The 18,404-nt window shown below is 37.8% G+C and overlaps 1 protein-coding gene across 1 annotated transcript in view; it reads right to left on the bottom strand.

Annotated features, from left to right (window-relative positions):
• Positions 1-18,404, bottom strand: part of ca10a (carbonic anhydrase Xa) — a 160,745-nt gene that overhangs the window by 17,004 nt on the left and 125,337 nt on the right. The window contains exon 6 of the mRNA XM_052611339.1: positions 2,857-3,042. Within this exon, the coding sequence (XP_052467299.1) occupies positions 2,857-3,042 (186 nt within the window). The remainder of the gene's footprint in view (positions 1-2,856; positions 3,043-18,404) is intronic.

The raw sequence follows: 18,404 nt of genomic DNA, 5'->3' as shown, positions 1-18,404 counted from the left end.
TCTAGGGCTACAAAGGTTTCTAAACTGTTAACTTTTGCGCTGTCTCTTATAAACGTCTTTTTTAGCTTGTTCTTCAGGTTGCACCATTATAGATCTGCTTCTGTTATTTGCTCAGTAATGGTACAAAATATTCAAAACATGGGAGCAATGACAATATTCTCTCCCTTTTTGTGTCATTCAGAGTAACAAAGTAACCATGGCCATTCAAAGTAGCAGATATATTTATATAAAAAAATTAAACAATATACTTATTCTCAACTGTGCTTAAAATGTGTAAATAATATGTGATCCTATTTTAACTTCCATTCAAAAATTGATAATTTAAAACAGCTTAAATAATAATTTAAAAAAAATTCATAGTTGACATATTTCTGTGGAATACAATTCTTTTTTTTTTTAAGAATGGGTTAAGACAATGGGGGTCCAATATTGTTTTGGAGTCCACTGACTTGCATTGTATGGACAAAAATTGTTCTAAATAACTTTTGTTTTCCATACGAGCGAAAATTATGACAAAAATTGTATTTTAGTGTGAAATATCAATTTAATATAGATATATAAAAGCTAAACATACATATTCCCACAAAATTATTACTTTGTTTATTGAGAGGCACTGAAGAATGTGAAATAGAAACATAACACAGATAAATATTGCATAGACAAAACTTTTTAAAAAAGTTTTTTTTTTTTTTTTTCAGTTGTTTGTGCAGGCTCATAAGAGCATATAAAATCTCCAAGGGGAAATAAAGAATGGAGGGGAACCACCTAGGCAAGTTTCTAAAAAACACCTTGAATATTTTAGCACTCATTTCATCACTGGTGTTTCATTTTCAGCTTGTGAGTGAGACTTCCCATATCAGATCTGGGAGAATGAGGTATGTATTAACTCAGAGGTGTTGCAATGCATCTGCAGAGAGGTAACTTCCCTCTGGGTACCATGAGCATCAGTCAAACATAATCTTTTATTACTATTGAACAAATGAGAGAAAAGAAAGGCAGCCGTGCTGAATGTTACAGAGACAGGCACCCAAATAAAGCTTAAAAGCTTGGCTGCATTTGAATGCAAAACCGGTTGGGAATGTGTTTGTCATTTTAAGTTGTAATATTCTTCATCTCCATTCTCTTTTCAAGGACAGGCACAGTCCCGGCTCATTTGGTTTCATTTACATTCTCAGGGTTTTTATTTTTTATTTTTTTACAGAGCTATTCCTGAGCACGAGGAAGAGTGATACTGAAAGCTCTTTGAATAAACATGATGATGTTTCTTTTTGCTCTAGTGTTTTAGTCACCTGGTAATTCTGGCTCAGGTGAGTGGCTTAAAAAAAATAAATAATAATAATAATTAATTGATTTGCAGCAACAAACAGGATGCAGAACTGCAGTTTGAATGTAAATCTAAGTTGAATTAAAATTAATTAAAATTCATGTGATTTTTAAATAGAAAAGTAAAGTCTGTCCAGACAAACTTTGAATGTTAACTAAATAATTTTTTTGACATTTTTGAAACTTTTGAACATTCCCCAGAATGCATGGTCTGAATTGAATTTCTTTGAATTATAAATCAGTAAATTATTTTTCATTGCAATTCAAATTTCACTTTAACTTACTCTGGGATATTGCCAATTAAATTTAAATTTCATTTTATTACATTGAAATTAAGATGATTCTTAATTTTACACAATCACATAGACTAACATTCAAAGGCTAAAAAGAGGTCTGTAAGATTTTTTAAATGTTTTTTTTTTTAAAAAGAAATCTCCCTTGTTCATCATTATTACATTTTAAAAGAGCTGTTTTCGATTATAATATTTTTTTTTTAAATGTAATTCATAATTATGGCAAAGCTAATTTCCCAGTATCCATTACCCCTCAGCTATTAATTTCTTTGCAATAAAATAAAATAAATAACATAAGAATTAAAAAGAAAAATCTTACTAACCCCAATCTTTTGAATGGTAGTGTACTTCTGTCTACTCCTGCACTAGCCAAACAACTGAGATAAATGGGAATGCTAACAGACATCTTTCTCCAGATATAGTCTAGGCATAAATTCTTTAGCTAAAGCAATAACAACTACAGCATCAGTGAATATAGATTTAGATATTTTACGAAGTAATGGTTTAAACATAAGAGTGAAAGACAGAGCTGGCCTTTTTGTGCCTGGGTCACGCTTCGCTTTGCCCTGATTGACTGTTGACACTTTGCTTTATTATTGTTGGATTATCAGGTGGCTGCCGCGGTAGGGAAAGAAATAATAATCATTAATTACTGAGGATTTGCCTGTCAAGCTGACGCCTATTTTGTTGCCACACAAATCGTGGGTCTCATTACCCTCAGAGAGAAATGTCAAGACTTCACTGACTGGAGACTTTATCAAATGATAGAGGCCACAGTGCAGTGCATGCTAAATTTGCACTGTGCATGTAATTGAGACGCTTTCCCCCACTGTTATGGCTCTGTTAGTGTGAGACTACTTACAATGGAGAATGAGCACACTAAAACATCAGCAATAAGGTTAGCACTATTGCACCCCAAAATACTGATGAGATTTTCAGTATGTTAAAGGATATTGTTCAGAAGGGTGCAAACTGTGATGCAAGCCATGTTACACATTTCATGAAATACATGTTCTGAGGCACACTATGACTATCTGTCCATGCATAAAACATCACTATATTTTAGACTTATGCCATGGAGAGTTTTGCTTTCAGCCTACACCCGTTGTTGACCTTTGAGACCTGCTGTCTTTACACTTTGCACTTAGATAGTGACCTTAACAGATCAATAGACTGATGAATACCAGCAGCTACTGGTGTTCTACAGTCTGATCTGTGGCCCATTCAGGACGATGCTCACCTCCCCAGAGAAAGCCTGGCCGTTGAGGAGATGCTCAGAGCCCTGTCCATCCTCACTTCCAAAGTGTAACCTGATCTCCTCAAGACGATGGCTGTATGTCATTGGTCCACCGGAGATGTTCACCAGGTGCTCTTTATCCAGTCGGAGTGAGACATGGCGGCCGGTGTTGTACATTGTCCCTCCAACCTATAGAAAAAAAAAAAGAGGTATGGTTAAAAGAGTCACCAACATATTAAACCAAGAACTACTAATCAAATAGATACAAAGAAACTGTAAAAAATACAAATGGCATGTACAGACTTGACAAGTGAGGCACAGGCTCATTACAGGATGGCTTCTCTGATTTATAATGTGCTTGTGTAAGAAAAGGTTATGTGCTAAATGAGCTAGAAAAGGTGCTAAGTTAAGGCCAGATGGCAACCAGCTGCACAATAACTGCTATTTGTTGGCTTTATCAAAAGATATCTTAAAACTGACTTTGCCCTGATTTAAACTAAAAAAGGAGGTTTGGTTTTTACTGAAGGTCCAGCCACTGATTTGGGTGATGGGATAATTTTGGGGTGGCACCTAGGTTGACCAATCATGGCTAGGGCCATCCCAGATCACACATTTTTGGTTGCATTTGAGTTTTTTTTTTTAAACGTATTAATTTATTTGTTATATGAAGGTCACATTGAAACTGTCTTGGAATTTTTTTTTTTTTTTTTTTTTAAATATCTTTTCTGTTTGTGTAGAGATTTTATTGTTTATCCATAGACCTTGACCCAGACATTCAAACATAACTTAGGAAACAACAGTGTCAGTAAAGAGCATGTTTGATTCATGAGATGTGAATAGCTGAAGAAACACCTACATTTTTTTTTTTTTTTTTCTTTTTTAAAGATAGTGGTCTGTAATTAAATTATATTCTAATTTTCAAAGATATTGTAACATGTAAAAACTCAAGTGGAAGGAAAGAAGCTGGTGTGACAGATGGAAGAATAAAAACAAAACAAGTGTGTCCTCAAAGCGAGAGTGACAATCTGCTTGGAATCAATTCGATCTGAGGCTTTAAGAAGAGAGTGTGGAGATACAACAACCACGGATAGCAATCTTTATCAATGTATTGGCTTATTTATTTATATTCAAGAGTTGTTCCAAAGTGAGCCATTGATATTCCAAACACGAAGTTAGAAAGGTTTCCATGGCTCTTATCTTGCCTTTTCTTTTTTGCCTTTCTCTCCCTCTCTTTATTTCTTTTTGTCAGTCTCTCTTTTTCCTTTTACGACTTTGCCTTCAAAATGATTTTCCCTCACCAAATTCCCAAAGAAAGAAGCCTGCCCACACATCGTGAATATTTTATAGAACCTCTGAAAAATCAATGATTTGTGTAGGGTAGAAAGAGGAGGTGAATAAGAGAGATGGAAGTATGGTGGGGAAAAGAAAGAGGAGGAATGGGAGGAGCACAGACTATTCTTGAGAGAAATGATAAGTTAAAATGGTATAGCCGCACTTGAATGGTCACCAATCCACACAGTTACCTGTGGGTGCTGGAATCGTCCGAGAAAAGGGCAAGACATTAAAAAACCCTGAAGAGGTAATTTCTCAATGATTATTCATGAACTACATAGAACAACTAAAAGAAGAGGGGGAAACACTCATTGGGCAGCTCCACTGGAGAAAATCCCTGTCTGGCATATATGTGACAAACTGAGAAGTTTCCGCTACTGTTCGACAAAAGCACCGAATGGACCTCAATCTCACAGAAGCTGAATATCCATTCTGCTAGATGTTTTTACTTCTTTCAAAATGTGAGCATTTGTCTATTATTAATGTGGTAATCTGCACTGAACATCTTGTATATATATATATATATATATATATATATATATATATATATATATATATATATATATACAGTATTGTTCAAAATAATAGCAGTACAATGTGACTAACCAGAATAATCAAGGTTTTTCGTATATTTTTTATTGCTACGTGGCAAACAAGTTACCAGTAGGTTCAGTAGATTCTCAGAAAACAAATGAGACCCAGCATTCATGATATGCACGCTCTTAAGGCTGTGCAATTGGGCAATTAGTTGAATTAGTTGAAAGGGGTGTGTTCAAAAAAATAGCAGTGTGGCATTCAATCACTGAGGTCATCAATTTTGTGAAGAAACAGGTGTGAATCAGGTGGCCCCTATTTAAGGATGAAGCCAACACTTGTTGAACATGCATTTGAAAGCTGAGGAAAATGGGTCGTTCAAGACATTGTTCAGAAGAACAGCGTACTTTGATTAAAAAGTTGATTAGAGAGGGGAAAAGCTATAAAGAGGTGCAAAAAATGATAGGCTGTTCAGCTAAAATGATCTCCAATGCCTTAAAATGGAGAGCAAAACCAGAGAGACGTGGAAGAAAACGGAAGACAACCATCAAAATGGATAGAAGAATAACCAGAATGGCAAAGGCTCAGCCAATGATCACCTCCAGGATGATCAAAGACAGTCTGGAGTTACCTGTAAGTACTGTGACAGTTAGAAGACGTCCGTGTGAAGCTAATCTATTTTCAAGAATCCCCCGCAAAGTCCCTCTGTTAAAAAAAAAGGCATGTGCAGAAGAGGTTACAATTTGCCAAAGAACACATCAACTGGCCTAAAGAGAAATGGAGGAACATTTTGTGGACTGATGAGAGTAAAATTTTTCTTTTTGGGTCCAAGGGCCACAGGCAGTTTGTGAGACGACCCCCAAACTCTGAATTCAAGACACAGTACACAGTGAAGACAGTGAAGCATGGAGGTGCAAGCATCATGATATGGGCATGTTTCTCCTACTATGGTGTTGGGCCTATTTATCGCATACCAGGGATCATGGATCAGTTTGCATATGTTAAAATACTTGAAGAGGTCATGTTGCCCTATGCTGAAGAGGACATACCCTTGAAATGGTTGTTTCAACAAGACAATGACCCAAAACACACTAGTAAACGGGCAAAGTCTTGGTTCCAAACCAACAAAATTAATGTTATGGAGTGGCCAGCCCAATCTCCAGACCTTAATCCAATTGAGAACTTGTGGGGTGATATCAAAAATGCTGTTTCTGAAGCAAAACCAAGAAATGTGAATGAATTGTGGAATGTTGTTAAAGAATCATGGAGTGGAATAACAGCTGAGAGGTGCCACAAGTTGGTTGACTCCATGCCACACAGATGTCAAGCAGTTTTAAAAAACTGTGGTCATACAACTAAATATTAGTTTAGTGATTCACAGGATTGCTAAATCCCAGAAAAAAAAATGTTTGTACAAAATAGTTTTGAGTTTGTACAGTCAAAGGTAGGCACTGCTATTATTTTGAACACACCCCTTTCAACTAATTGCCCAATTGCACAGCCTTAAGAGCGTGCATATCATGAATGCTGGGTCTCGTTTGTTTTCTGACAATCTACTGAACCTACTGGTAACTTGTTTGCCACGTAGCAATAAAAAATATACTAAAAACCTTGATTATTCTGGTTAGTCACATTGTACTGCTATTATTTTGAACAATACTGTATATATATATATATATATATATATATATATATATATATATATATATATATATATATATATATACAATATACACACACACACACACACACACACATATGGGCTTTTTATTTGAGATGTTTTTTTCCATCTTGCAATGTTACCAAATGATTTAAAAAATAAGATGGCAAAACAGACTGCAACACACCTCCCACAGCCAGTCCAGTACAGATGTCACCAGAGGGTATAAAGATCATCACATGGAGAATGTTTTTTTTCTTTCTTAAATTCATGCACTGCAATTCTCATAAACATTACCCTATGTATAGTTTCAGTTTTGCATTTACATTTTTCTAAATGCATTGAGCTGTTTCACCTCATAATTTTGTATTAATTAATTCATAACCATATATATATATATATATATATATATATATATATATATATTTAGTTAGTGTAGTTTAGTTACATAAAGAAATGAATATTCAGTGCATTAAAAGTGAATCAAAAGTAACAGACATTTACGTTACAAAGGATTCCTATTTCAAAATAAATGTGTGTATGTGTATGCATGTGCGTCCATGTGTGTATAAACTGATCAAATAAAAATAGATGCACACCACTTTAAAGCTGTCCTTCTGGGCTACTCTGTAGGATAAAAAAAAAGATTCCAGGATTCTTATGTAAAGATTACATAAGCATGGGTTTAATTTATAAAAAATAGTTTCCACTAGCTTAAAGCTAAATGGCCAGTTGTTTGATGAAGGCAATACTCTCTGGTCAGGTTATCATGATTGCATGCTTTAAAATTAATATCATAACACTATTATAATGTTCCACTGAGACAAGAGTGAAATAAAGAAATTAGAGAAGCCCATGCTCTGTCAAGGGGATTGGCATTATGAGATTCTGTAAGGATTTGAAAGGCTGATATCAGGATGAAAAGGATATAAACCAATTTATTTTACAGTCTCCAATGTACTTTACTGTACTGATCTGTCAGTAAAAGAGTTGTGTAGTCTTCATTGAACATAATAGTTCACTGACAAGAAAACTGCCTTTCAGCAATAGTGTAAACCTTACAGTAAAGGTCTTCACGGGTCAAAAAATTTGTGCCTGAACCCGAAAGAGACCCGTAATGTACTACATTGAACTGGACCCGTCTATTATTTCAAAAGCTGGACCCGGACCTGTGTAGATCCGAGAATTGCCTACCTGGACCCGACCCGGATCCGTCCATTATTTGAAAGCTGGACCCGAAGAAATAGAACCGACTGGACAAGATTGTCACATATTTCACCTTAAATTGCTATTACAAGTCAATAAACCGGTTGCGAAAAATACAACTTTTTGTCTTACCTAATTTAAGGAGCCATAGTCTCTCTTCCTTGTACCTGACTGCCTGTGATGCATTACAATCCTCCGACAAGAAAGTTATCCATGTTATTCCTCTCATTATTCCAAGTCCAAGCTTAATCTACTCATTATTTCAGCTTCAAAAGTCCTCTTGATGTCACGGTGACGGATGACAAATGCAACCGTGCACATGTACATTCTAATTCGAGTTAACTCGCATAATAACTTTGACTGTTTTCCCTTTTGAGCTATAATAACTGAGCAATAGCTAACGTTATTTATTTGCTATCACATCTGTGCTCTCTGCTCTGCGTCAGTCTGAGACCACTAAAACTTTAACATTAAACAGTTAATTTATATTATTATTAAAATGGGAGAAAATGTAAAAAACGGTTTGGTGGTCGAAGTCATTGTGTCCCTCATTGTTTGCCATAGAAACGTGACACGCTGAAATGCTTTTTAACGCAATTTGAGCATTATAGAAAACATCAACGTGACAGTTCTCCTCAGATTTTGTTGCTGATTTGAAATATATTAAATATTATTTTGTTTAGTCTGCAAGCATTATTACCGTGCAAGCACTTGCATTAACTCCGAGCCTGCGTGCTCTGCTTCTAACGGCAGAGAGAGAGAGAGAGAGATCGCTTTTTTATTTGGCTCACACTTTTCTTTTCCTAATTTTACAAGTTGCAAGTTACAAAAAACACAAGAAGTGTCTGATCACGGTCGGTGTTCTCCGAGTCAGATGACTCTGATCGCATGGGTATTACATACAGTGTTAAACAGATCCAGGACCCAAAGTAATAGATTCGGACCTGACCCAGACCCGGCTGATCATTTATAATATAGACCCGAACCCGTACGGGTCCCGGGTTGACGGGTCTCGGGTGCACTGTGAAGACCTTTACTTTACAGTACTAAAAGGAAGATGTTAAGCTATATTTGAAAAACCTGTTTGTTAAAATTCACTGTTTATGCTTTTTCTCTAAATTGAGCCTGATGTCTCAGTGGCAGTGTTGGGAACGTTACTTTAAAAAAGTAATTAGTTATAGTTACTCACTACTTGTTCCAAAAAGTAACTGAGTTAGTAACTGAACTACTCTATAATAAAAGTAATTAGTTACCAGGGAAAGTAACTATTTGCGTTACTGTAAAAAAAAAAAAAAAAAAAAAAAAAGTTGCTACATGTCAGAGAATTTGTACTTTTTTTTTTTTTTTTTTTTGCAGTTTTCACAAGTCAGTTGAAATGAGTAGAACAGACAGGTACATAACTTTCAATATTTATTGCATGTCAACAGACAGCAAGAGTTTTATCCTTTAATCCAAAGTATTATCTTTGTAAGAAAAGTGTTTTTGGCCACTAGCTTTGTAGATGCTTGTGTCACACATTACATGTACACATTACATGCACGTTCTTGCCTTTGACCACAATGAATTTAAATTAGTGCTTATATCTCCACCTTGAAAATGCCAACTTTTCATCGGATTGCTCCTGACTCGCCATTTCTGCTGCTGCTGCGAATCTCTGTGTAGCTGACTGTTGCGTGTGTGTGTTTGTTTGGCGCCGCTGGCGCTTCCGCGTGTGCCAGCATGTGTGTAAAAACATTGGCTCTGATTGGCTACCATGAAACACATGACTCTGCCTTAGCCAATCACAACCGCTTATCTCGTCATTAACCCACCTGCTCACTCGCTGTGTAAGCCAGGGGTCTGTTCGGACTGCATAGTTTATTAAATCAATGCATAGTAACGCACCGCATTTAACGTTCAGTAACGTTAACGGCGTTGTAACAACGGGAAAAGTAAATAGTTAGATTACCGCGTTACTGAAAAAATAACGTCGTTACCTAACGCCGTTCTTTTAAACGCCGTTATTCCAAACACTGCTCAGTGGTAGAAAGGTTAAAATACTACACACATACTTTTAATAAGTGAGAAAGACACAACATTTTGGGGTTTCTTTGCTTTAAGTCAGTCTCCCTTTTTTTGTCGGCCCTTTATTTAGAAGCTTTAGTTTTTAGCATATGGATGAGACCAAAACCTATGCTAACTACCTCTCTGATCAGTCAGTCAATGACTAAATAGACTGTGTTTTAAAGGGGGGGTGAAATGCTATTTCATGCATACTGAGTTTTTTTACACTGTTTCGGAAAGTTTTTTTCGAGTATGGCTCTGTGTGACATTAGATGGAGCGGAATTTCCTTATATGGGTCCTAAGGGCACGTCTGCCAGAAGAGAGTGCGCTCCCTTATAGCAGAGCAATGAGAGGCTGAGCACACTGATCAGAGCGAGAGCGTCGCGGAAAGTCACAAAAGGAGTGTGTTTTTGGTTGCCAGGGCAAGACAACCCTGCACAGATTACTAGTGATGGCCGTGAACGAATCGTTCAATTTAACCGGTTCTTCTTAGTGAACCGGTTGAACCAGTTCACCAAATCGAACTGAATCGTTTGAAACGGTTCACGTCTCCAATAAGCATAAATCCACAAATTACTTAAGCTGTTAACTTTTTTAACGTGACTGACACTCCCTCTGAGTCAGAATAAACCAATATCCCGGGGTAATCCATTTACTCAAACAGTACACTGACTGAACTGCTGTGAAGACCGAAATGAAGATGAACACCGAGCCGAGCCAGATAATGAACAAACACGCCCACTGCTGGAGCAGTTCTCGTTCTCGAGTCAAGAACCGGTTGCTTCGGTTTTCGGATCACCAGTACACTCAACCGAGAATCGTTTCTGTCGGACGCGTCCGATTTGAGAACCGATGAGCTGATTCTCGTTCTCGAGTCAAGAACCGGTTGCTTCGGTTTTCGGATCACCAGTACACTCAACCGAGAATCGTTTCTGTCGGACGGGTCCGAATTGAGAACCGATGAACTGATGATATTGCGCATGCGTGTAATTTTGTAAGTATTTTGTTAAACATCGGAAAGTGTGATAAAATAACTATATTTTATTTTGATTTTTTTTTTTATTATTTTTTTAGATTCATGTTTCCAATCTGTATATTGTATATAATGTATAGGCCAAATGGGTTTTCAGGGAAGTTGGACAATAATTAAGACTCTAAAGACTCTTATGTTTAATAGGAATAAGGGATGATTTATGAGATATCTGTACTGTATTTATAGTTAATGATGACATTCACAAATAGAGTTTGTAGTAAACAGAACATGAACACGAGTAGAGCAGCTGATGACACTGAACTGCAGCACGTGCTGGTTAGAGCGATTCTCGTTCTCGAGTCAAGAACCGGTTGCTTCGGTTTTCGGATCATCAGTACACTCAACCGAGAATCGTTTCTGTCGGACGCGTCCGAATTGAGAACCGATGAACTGATGATACTGCGCATGCGCGATTCAGCGTGAAGCCAACTGACTCACAGCATGTCTGAACTGAAGTGATTCTTTTGGTGATTGATTCTGATTCTGTACTAGTAATGTTATGAGCGCGGGTATTTCGAGGGCTTGGATGAAGGGCAATCTGGCGAAACGTAAGTTCATTTAATAACAAATACATCGCAATGGATTATGTTTAGTAAGTGGATCATGGTTTCTGCGCTGATGACACCTAATTTATTTACTTTATATCTTGAAGACTTAAATCCTCATATGCACATTATTGCTGTTACTGTATTTAGGTGTTGTTGCAAAACTCAAATGTAAACTTTTCATGATTATGAGGTTTTAACTGACTAAAGTTATGATTACTGACTTTATATATTTGAATGTTTGATAGACGTGACGCCATTACGTCATCGCCAATGACGTCATTGCGTCGAGCGTGAAAGAACCGATGAACCGTTTTTTTCAACCGGTTTATTGAATCGAACCGTCCGAAAGAACCGGTTTGCGGAAAAGAATCGAACTTCCCATCACTACAGATTACCAAAGAAAAAACAGCATTAAGGGACCAGTGGATGGAGTTTATTTTTACAGAGCATCAACGGAGTTGTGCAAGTGTTTGTGTTTGTTCCCTGCATTTCGAAGATGCTTGTTTTACAAACCAGTTTCACGACGGATATGCATATCGTTTATTTCTTAAGGATGATGCAATCCCAACGAAAAAGGATCATGATTGTGTGTTGGAACCGCAGGCGGTGAGCAAAACTGCTTAGAATATCTCTGCCTCCTTGTTAGTGCGTCCGCCTCCCATGCCGGAGACCCGGGTTCGAGCCCCGCTCGGAGCGAGTCGTTGCTGCTGCTGCTCTTGCTCAGTTTCTGCCTCGGGATCTGATTCTGGATCATAAATAAACTGCTGAATCTGACTGTTAGCCATGGTTTGTTTTGGATGATGGTTTTGTCCTCACAATAATGTCACACCTTCCAAACGCTTACAACGCAAAAGCCTACTGGCGCTCGTGATTTTTTAGCTCCGCCCACACGTCACGCCTCCAGCAGGTCGTGTTTTTCCGGGAAAAATCAGTACAGACTATCTTTCTCTTATGAATATAATAAAACTAAAGACTTTTTGGAGTTATGAAGGATGCAGTACTACTCTATAGGTACTCAAGATTAACAGGATATAGAGTGAAAACAAGCATTTCACCCCCCCTTTAAGATGAAGGTATGACCAACAGAAACTAGACAGGCTTTCCAAGACACAATGATGATATGTTGACAATCTAGAACAAATTCAAATGGGTGTTAATTACAGTATTGTTCAAAATAATAGCAGTACAATGTGACTAACCAGAATAATCAAGATTTTTCGTATATTTTTTTATGTTGAAGCCAGGCCACCTGATTCACACCTGTTTCTTCACAAAATTGATGACCTCAGTGATTGAATGCCACACTGCTATTTTTTTGAACACACCCCTTTCAACTAATTCAACTAATTGCCCAATTGCACAGCCTTAAGAGCGTGCATATCATGAATGCTGGGTCTTGTTTGTTTTCTGACAATCTACTGAACCTACTGGTAACTTGTTTGCCACGTAGCAATAAAAAATATACTAAAAACCTTGATTATTCTGGTTAGTCACATTGTACTGCTATTATTTTGAACAATACTGTACCAAGTGAGTATTCAAGTGGCTAGAATGTCAGCAGAACCACATTCTTGGAGTTAAACTCCATGCACGCCGAAGAGCTGTAGGATCGCATGTCTGCTCCAGAGGCCTACACCATCACCGACCCCCACTACTGCATCTCACCCACAGCAGAGGCACCACAAGCAGTGTGAGAGGAAGACAAAGAGGGGTAAATGCGGTGGTATCCGGGCTCGGCTAACCCACAAAAGCCTGCCATCCCCACCATCGTACTGATTAATGTACACTCTTTAGACAAAAAGCTGGACCACATCTGACTGCTATGCTCAACTCATAGGACTGTAAGAGGCAAAACCGCATCACTGCACAGAAGACTCCACCTCCTCCCGGCTACCATGTGATAATGCTGTCCCCAGACAGCGTGAGGAGATCCCTCGGCAGGATCAATACACGCAAAGCTCTGGGTCCTGAAAACATTCCTGGACATGTACTGAGAGACTATGCAGTGGAACTCACTTATGTCTTCACAGACATTTTCAACATCTCATTAAGTCAGGCTGTCGTCCCCACATGCTTCAAAGCTACCACCATCATTCCAGTCCCGAAGAAGCTGTCTACATACTGCTTCAATGACTACCATCCAGTTGCACTTACTCCTATTCTCATGAAGTGCTTTGAATGGCCAGTCATGCACCACATTAAGTCTGTCCTCCTCCCCTCCCTGGACCCCTACCAGTTTGCATATCAGTCCAACCGCTCGACCTATGACACCATCGCCACTGCCCTCCAGTCAGCACTCACACTTCTGGACAAAAAAAAAGACTCATGCAGTACATAAGAATACTTTTCATAGACTTCAGTTCAACATATAAAACCATCATCCCTCAACAGCTCATTCACAAACTGGTCCAGTTGGGACTCACTTTGCTGTGCAACTGGCTGTTGGACTGATTTTTGTTGACTTTAAGAGAGTGCGCACTCAGCATGCTCCTCTGACCTACAATGGTGCGAATGTGGAGAGAGTGAGCAGCATAAAGTTCCTGCAACCTGCAACGAGTCCTGCCGGAAAACACTTCAATACATAGTTAAAGCAGCCGAGAAGATCGTTGGTGTCTCTCTCCCCTCCCTCCAGGACATTTATGGAACCTGTCTCACCCACTAAGCCATCTCACCTGTGGAGTCTCCAGACCAGGACCAGCAGACTGAAGGACAGCTTCATTCATCAGACATGTTATGAGGCTGAACGCCCTCCCGACCTTACCCCCCCACCCTCTTTTGCCCCATGCACCACTGAACTCTGACCCTCAGACCCTCAGAGCCCCTCCCCACTCCCACATCCACAGGTTCTTCCACCCTCCCACTAACACACGGTGACCTGCACCAATCACTTTGTGCAGCATTGATCTGCACACTACCTCATTCAGCATTGAACTGACCTCATTCAGCTACCTCTTCTGACAGTTAAAAGAACTGCTCTCTGAGCTTTTTGTCACTTTAATCAGACTGAATAAGCTCTTTTGCACTACAACCACCGTGTTATCTGGTGACCAACTTCCTGGTTTAGGTCTCTGCTGCAGATGTGCTGGAACGACGGCAGCAGATTCTGCGATTCTAAAAGCACAAACTTACGTGATATTAAGTGTCTAATAAATGCACACATGCTTATTGCATGACTCTGATATTCTTTTTAAGATTACAAGTTATTATTATGATCGCCCGTTTCACGGCTGAATTAAGTAGGATAAACAAAAAATAAAGTACGCCTGTGTTGGCGCGGGTTTCGAACACGTGCTAAAAGACGATACGCCGTGAGACAACAGTCAAGAACCATCGAGCTACTGATCTACACCGAATCAGTGCCAGAACTCTAGATTCAAGACAGGACTCTCAGCGTCACAATCAAGCTGCTGAATCAAGGAAATGTGACCGTGTTAACTTGTGACCTGTGTTTACCTATTATGAAAATGAACCATAGCAGAACGATGACTACATTTTATGGTTCATGATGTTAAAGAACATTTCATGACTTCTCAGACAACTGTACATTTGTGGCTACTGTAGGTTAATTATAAACTAAAGAAAATTTACCATGTTTTTACTATGGTAAATATGACTTAACGATAGCGTTTATAATTAACCAACAGTAGCCACAAATGTACAGTTTCTGAGAAGTCATGAAATGTTCTTTTACCCACAAATGCAGTTTGATTTTGTACTAAAAATGATTTTTTTTACATGCCTTTGCATTTTAGTTGGTTCAATATTAGCCTGTACACAATATAATTTGTTTATTTATATTATGTTCATGTTGTGGCAAAAAGGTTTCTCTTTTTTAGTTAATTTTGGCCAAGTTAGGATTGATACCAATCCTGAGTGTCTGCTGGCACACCCCTATCCAAAAAGCACAACCAGTTGTATTAATAATGTTATCATGAGTGTGAAGTGTTACCAGAATTTGTTTAAATTAAGGTGAAAAATAAAAGTTTTGTGCTTAATGTATTTGTGTTGATGTTGAAATGGATTTTAAAACATTTGGTATCGAAAAAAGTATCATTAGGAACCGGTATCGAAACTGAAAAAGATTTTGAACAATACCCAGCCTAATTTTGCCCCTTTCTTCAGACACTGTTTTAATTCATTCCTCCAGTCAATCATACACACGATTGTGGGATATAACAGGCACCTTTAATACATTTAAACAAACCAGATGAATGATGTTATGTACACAAACACTAAAATCAGCCAAGCCTTATAATGATAACTGACAACAGTATGTCTCGTTTAATCATTTGCTTGTGTATTTATACCCTCACATGGTTTCCCTCATCTAGCATTGCTTGATGTGTTGTGTGAATTTTGGCTCCAATAGTCTTGGTTTGGTCTTTTGTCTGATCGTGTATCTTAGTATTATCTTGTGTTGGATCTAAATACATTGCACTTGTGTGCTTCTTCACAAGGTCACTTCAAGGTGGTTTCAACAGAAACGAGCACATTTTAATACTGCTTTTGGCACCCTCAGAGAGAATGAGGCTAAGACCATAACGCATTTCATCAAATGACAAGATTTATTTATTATTTGTTACATTTTTTTTATTATAATGAATAAGGTGAGGTGATAGGGTAACAGGCATGACAGAGTAAAAGGTGAGAGACATGACAGAGTAAAAGTCTAAGTCAAAGAAGCAACAAGAAGCTGTTTAGTGACAACACTTTTGAAGCCTTTTTAATCAAGTTTAAAATGTCAAAACGAAAAATTGCCAAAGGGAAAAAAGCAATGAGCAAAGACATAGAAGTCTACACACTAGTGTGCATGTAGGCTAAAATTAACTTTCATAGTTTACAGTTCCTGTAAAAGATAAAAAAAAATACACTCCTATTTATTTTATTTATTTATATATGTTCTGCATATTAAGGTTTATTAATAAAATATACGAAAGCCATCACTGTCAAACCTGATAAGTTGAGAATAATCAAAATATTTGAGGAAATGTATTAAAAGCCTCACTTCCATGGCTCTCTGTCCCACTCAACTCATCACAAAGATAATTAATAATACACAGATTTGAAGTACATTGCAAGTCCACATTTAGTTCAATAAAGTGCACTTATTTTTCACAAGAGTACTGAAATGAATTTGGTCTTTCTATTAATATGCTGAAATAAGAATAAAACTAAAGTCATCGTCACTGTGATTCAATCCAATATGGCACTTTTGGTTTAGGTGATTTTGGTTACGAGAGACTTCAGAACCAATGATTTTTGCTGTTATTGATGTCCCTACTGGCAGCATGCACTATTTGATTTGAGAGACACGTTGGAAATGCAAAACAGAATAAGTTAATTATGACAAAGTGATCTGTTCATCACACAAAGTTATTGTTTGGCTTCAGAGAACTTAAAATATCATACGATTCATAAAGATACTTTTGTCCTTTTTCGTTGCCCATGCTCACTATAAACTCATTGTGTAGAGAAAAAAACAAAATGTGGAAATTAATTGCTTCGGAAATTATTTAGCATTTGGCTGAAAGTAAACCTGCCATCAAAGAAAAGCTCTTTTTTTTCTCTCTTCAGTTGTTTTATGGCTGCATCAGTGCACTGCAGGATCATTGATCGAGATTTATTGTCAGAGTGATCCATGTAACATTCGTCAGTCCAGAGCCTAAATTCCAATTCATGTCACATGAACATCTATTGACCCAGATTACCCCTGAGTACCACACCAATATGATACCATGACACCCATAATTCCCAATTATTGATCATCCATGGATCTCAGGTAATGCTACCATTGGCCTCTTTCAATTAGACATTTAGTGATTAATTTCAATAATGAAAGCAGCAGACAGCGCATTGATGTAAAGCATATTGACTGTTCTTGCTCTCTCAGGACAGTGAATCTCAGTGCCACCTCCCAGTATTTTACATTTATACATTCCAGCTTCTTCATCACATCACCTGGGTTTGGAAAATTACAAGTGCTGCACATTCTACCCATTAAAAGACGCTTTATCTCAGAGAGACAATGTATAGGTTTGTGAGTCACACACTCGTAACAAAGAGAGAGAACCCGAGTTGACTCTTATCATGCAGGTGCTCCTCACCTAGCCAGAAGCACGGCACTCTGGGTAAAGAACAGTCTCTTAAGCCCAACGAAGAATCATATAATGACTAACAAGAAGTTGTAGTATGTGTTGTTTGATTCGTTATTAGGCTTGATCTCATCAACCTTTCTGAGCTCTTCAAAAGTGATCAACCTAGATGGAAAAATCTAATATTCATATTGTTTCATACATAAATATGAAAATATAGGCTACGTATAAAAGTAGATATCAAATCAGAATTGCGGTTTTAGTACATGTTTATTAGTTTTGGGGGCATTTTAATGCTAGTGTTCTTCTAAATGTTGACAAAACAATATTTTTAAAGGGGTCATATGACGTTTCTAAAAATAACATTATTTTGTCTATTTGGTGTGATGCAATGTGTTTATGGTTATTAAGGTTAAAAAAAAAACCCTTTATTTTCCACATAATGTAAAGTATTGTTTCCCCTTTATGCCTCACCTTTCTGAAACGCATTGATTTTTGCAAAGCTCATCGTTCTGAAAAGCAAGGTGTACGCTGATTGGCCAGCTATCCAGTGCATTGTGATTGGCTGAATGTATATACACCACCATACTGTGGTGTCATGTGTCCCAGCACAACAAGACAAAAACAATAAAACCCATTACAAACGAGGCAATTGTTGCATCCAGTGGGGACATAATGATTATAATGACTTATTCTGTTGCGTCGCGTTGCATTGACTATTGCGCTGTGCGAACATTAAAACCATGTCTGCATTTGTGATAGGAGAAACCACAAACAATAAGCTCTACTCTACACTAATCAAAACTCGTGTTTGATTCATCAGTGGCAAATCCTTTACAGACTGTGAGTCAGAAACGCCAGACTGTCCTTGCAAAGTTAGAACTGCTCCACTTTATAGAAACAGCCTTTGTGTCACAGGCTACTGGTTCATTGTATATTTGGGTTGAACTGTTCTGGAACAGTGTTGTAAATACAACTTAAATCACTGATTTCTAGTTGTGTCCGCTTTTGGAAGGCCAACAAAGTAGCTTCACTTTCAAAATGAAACACACAACGTCTCCACAACATGGGGGGGTATCCAATATAAAGCCGAATATATATA

This window comes from Carassius gibelio, chromosome A12, assembly GCF_023724105.1.
Source record: "Carassius gibelio isolate Cgi1373 ecotype wild population from Czech Republic chromosome A12, carGib1.2-hapl.c, whole genome shotgun sequence".
NCBI lineage: Eukaryota > Metazoa > Chordata > Actinopteri > Cypriniformes > Cyprinidae > Carassius > Carassius gibelio.
This window is presented reverse-complemented; position numbering and strand designations above follow the sequence as displayed.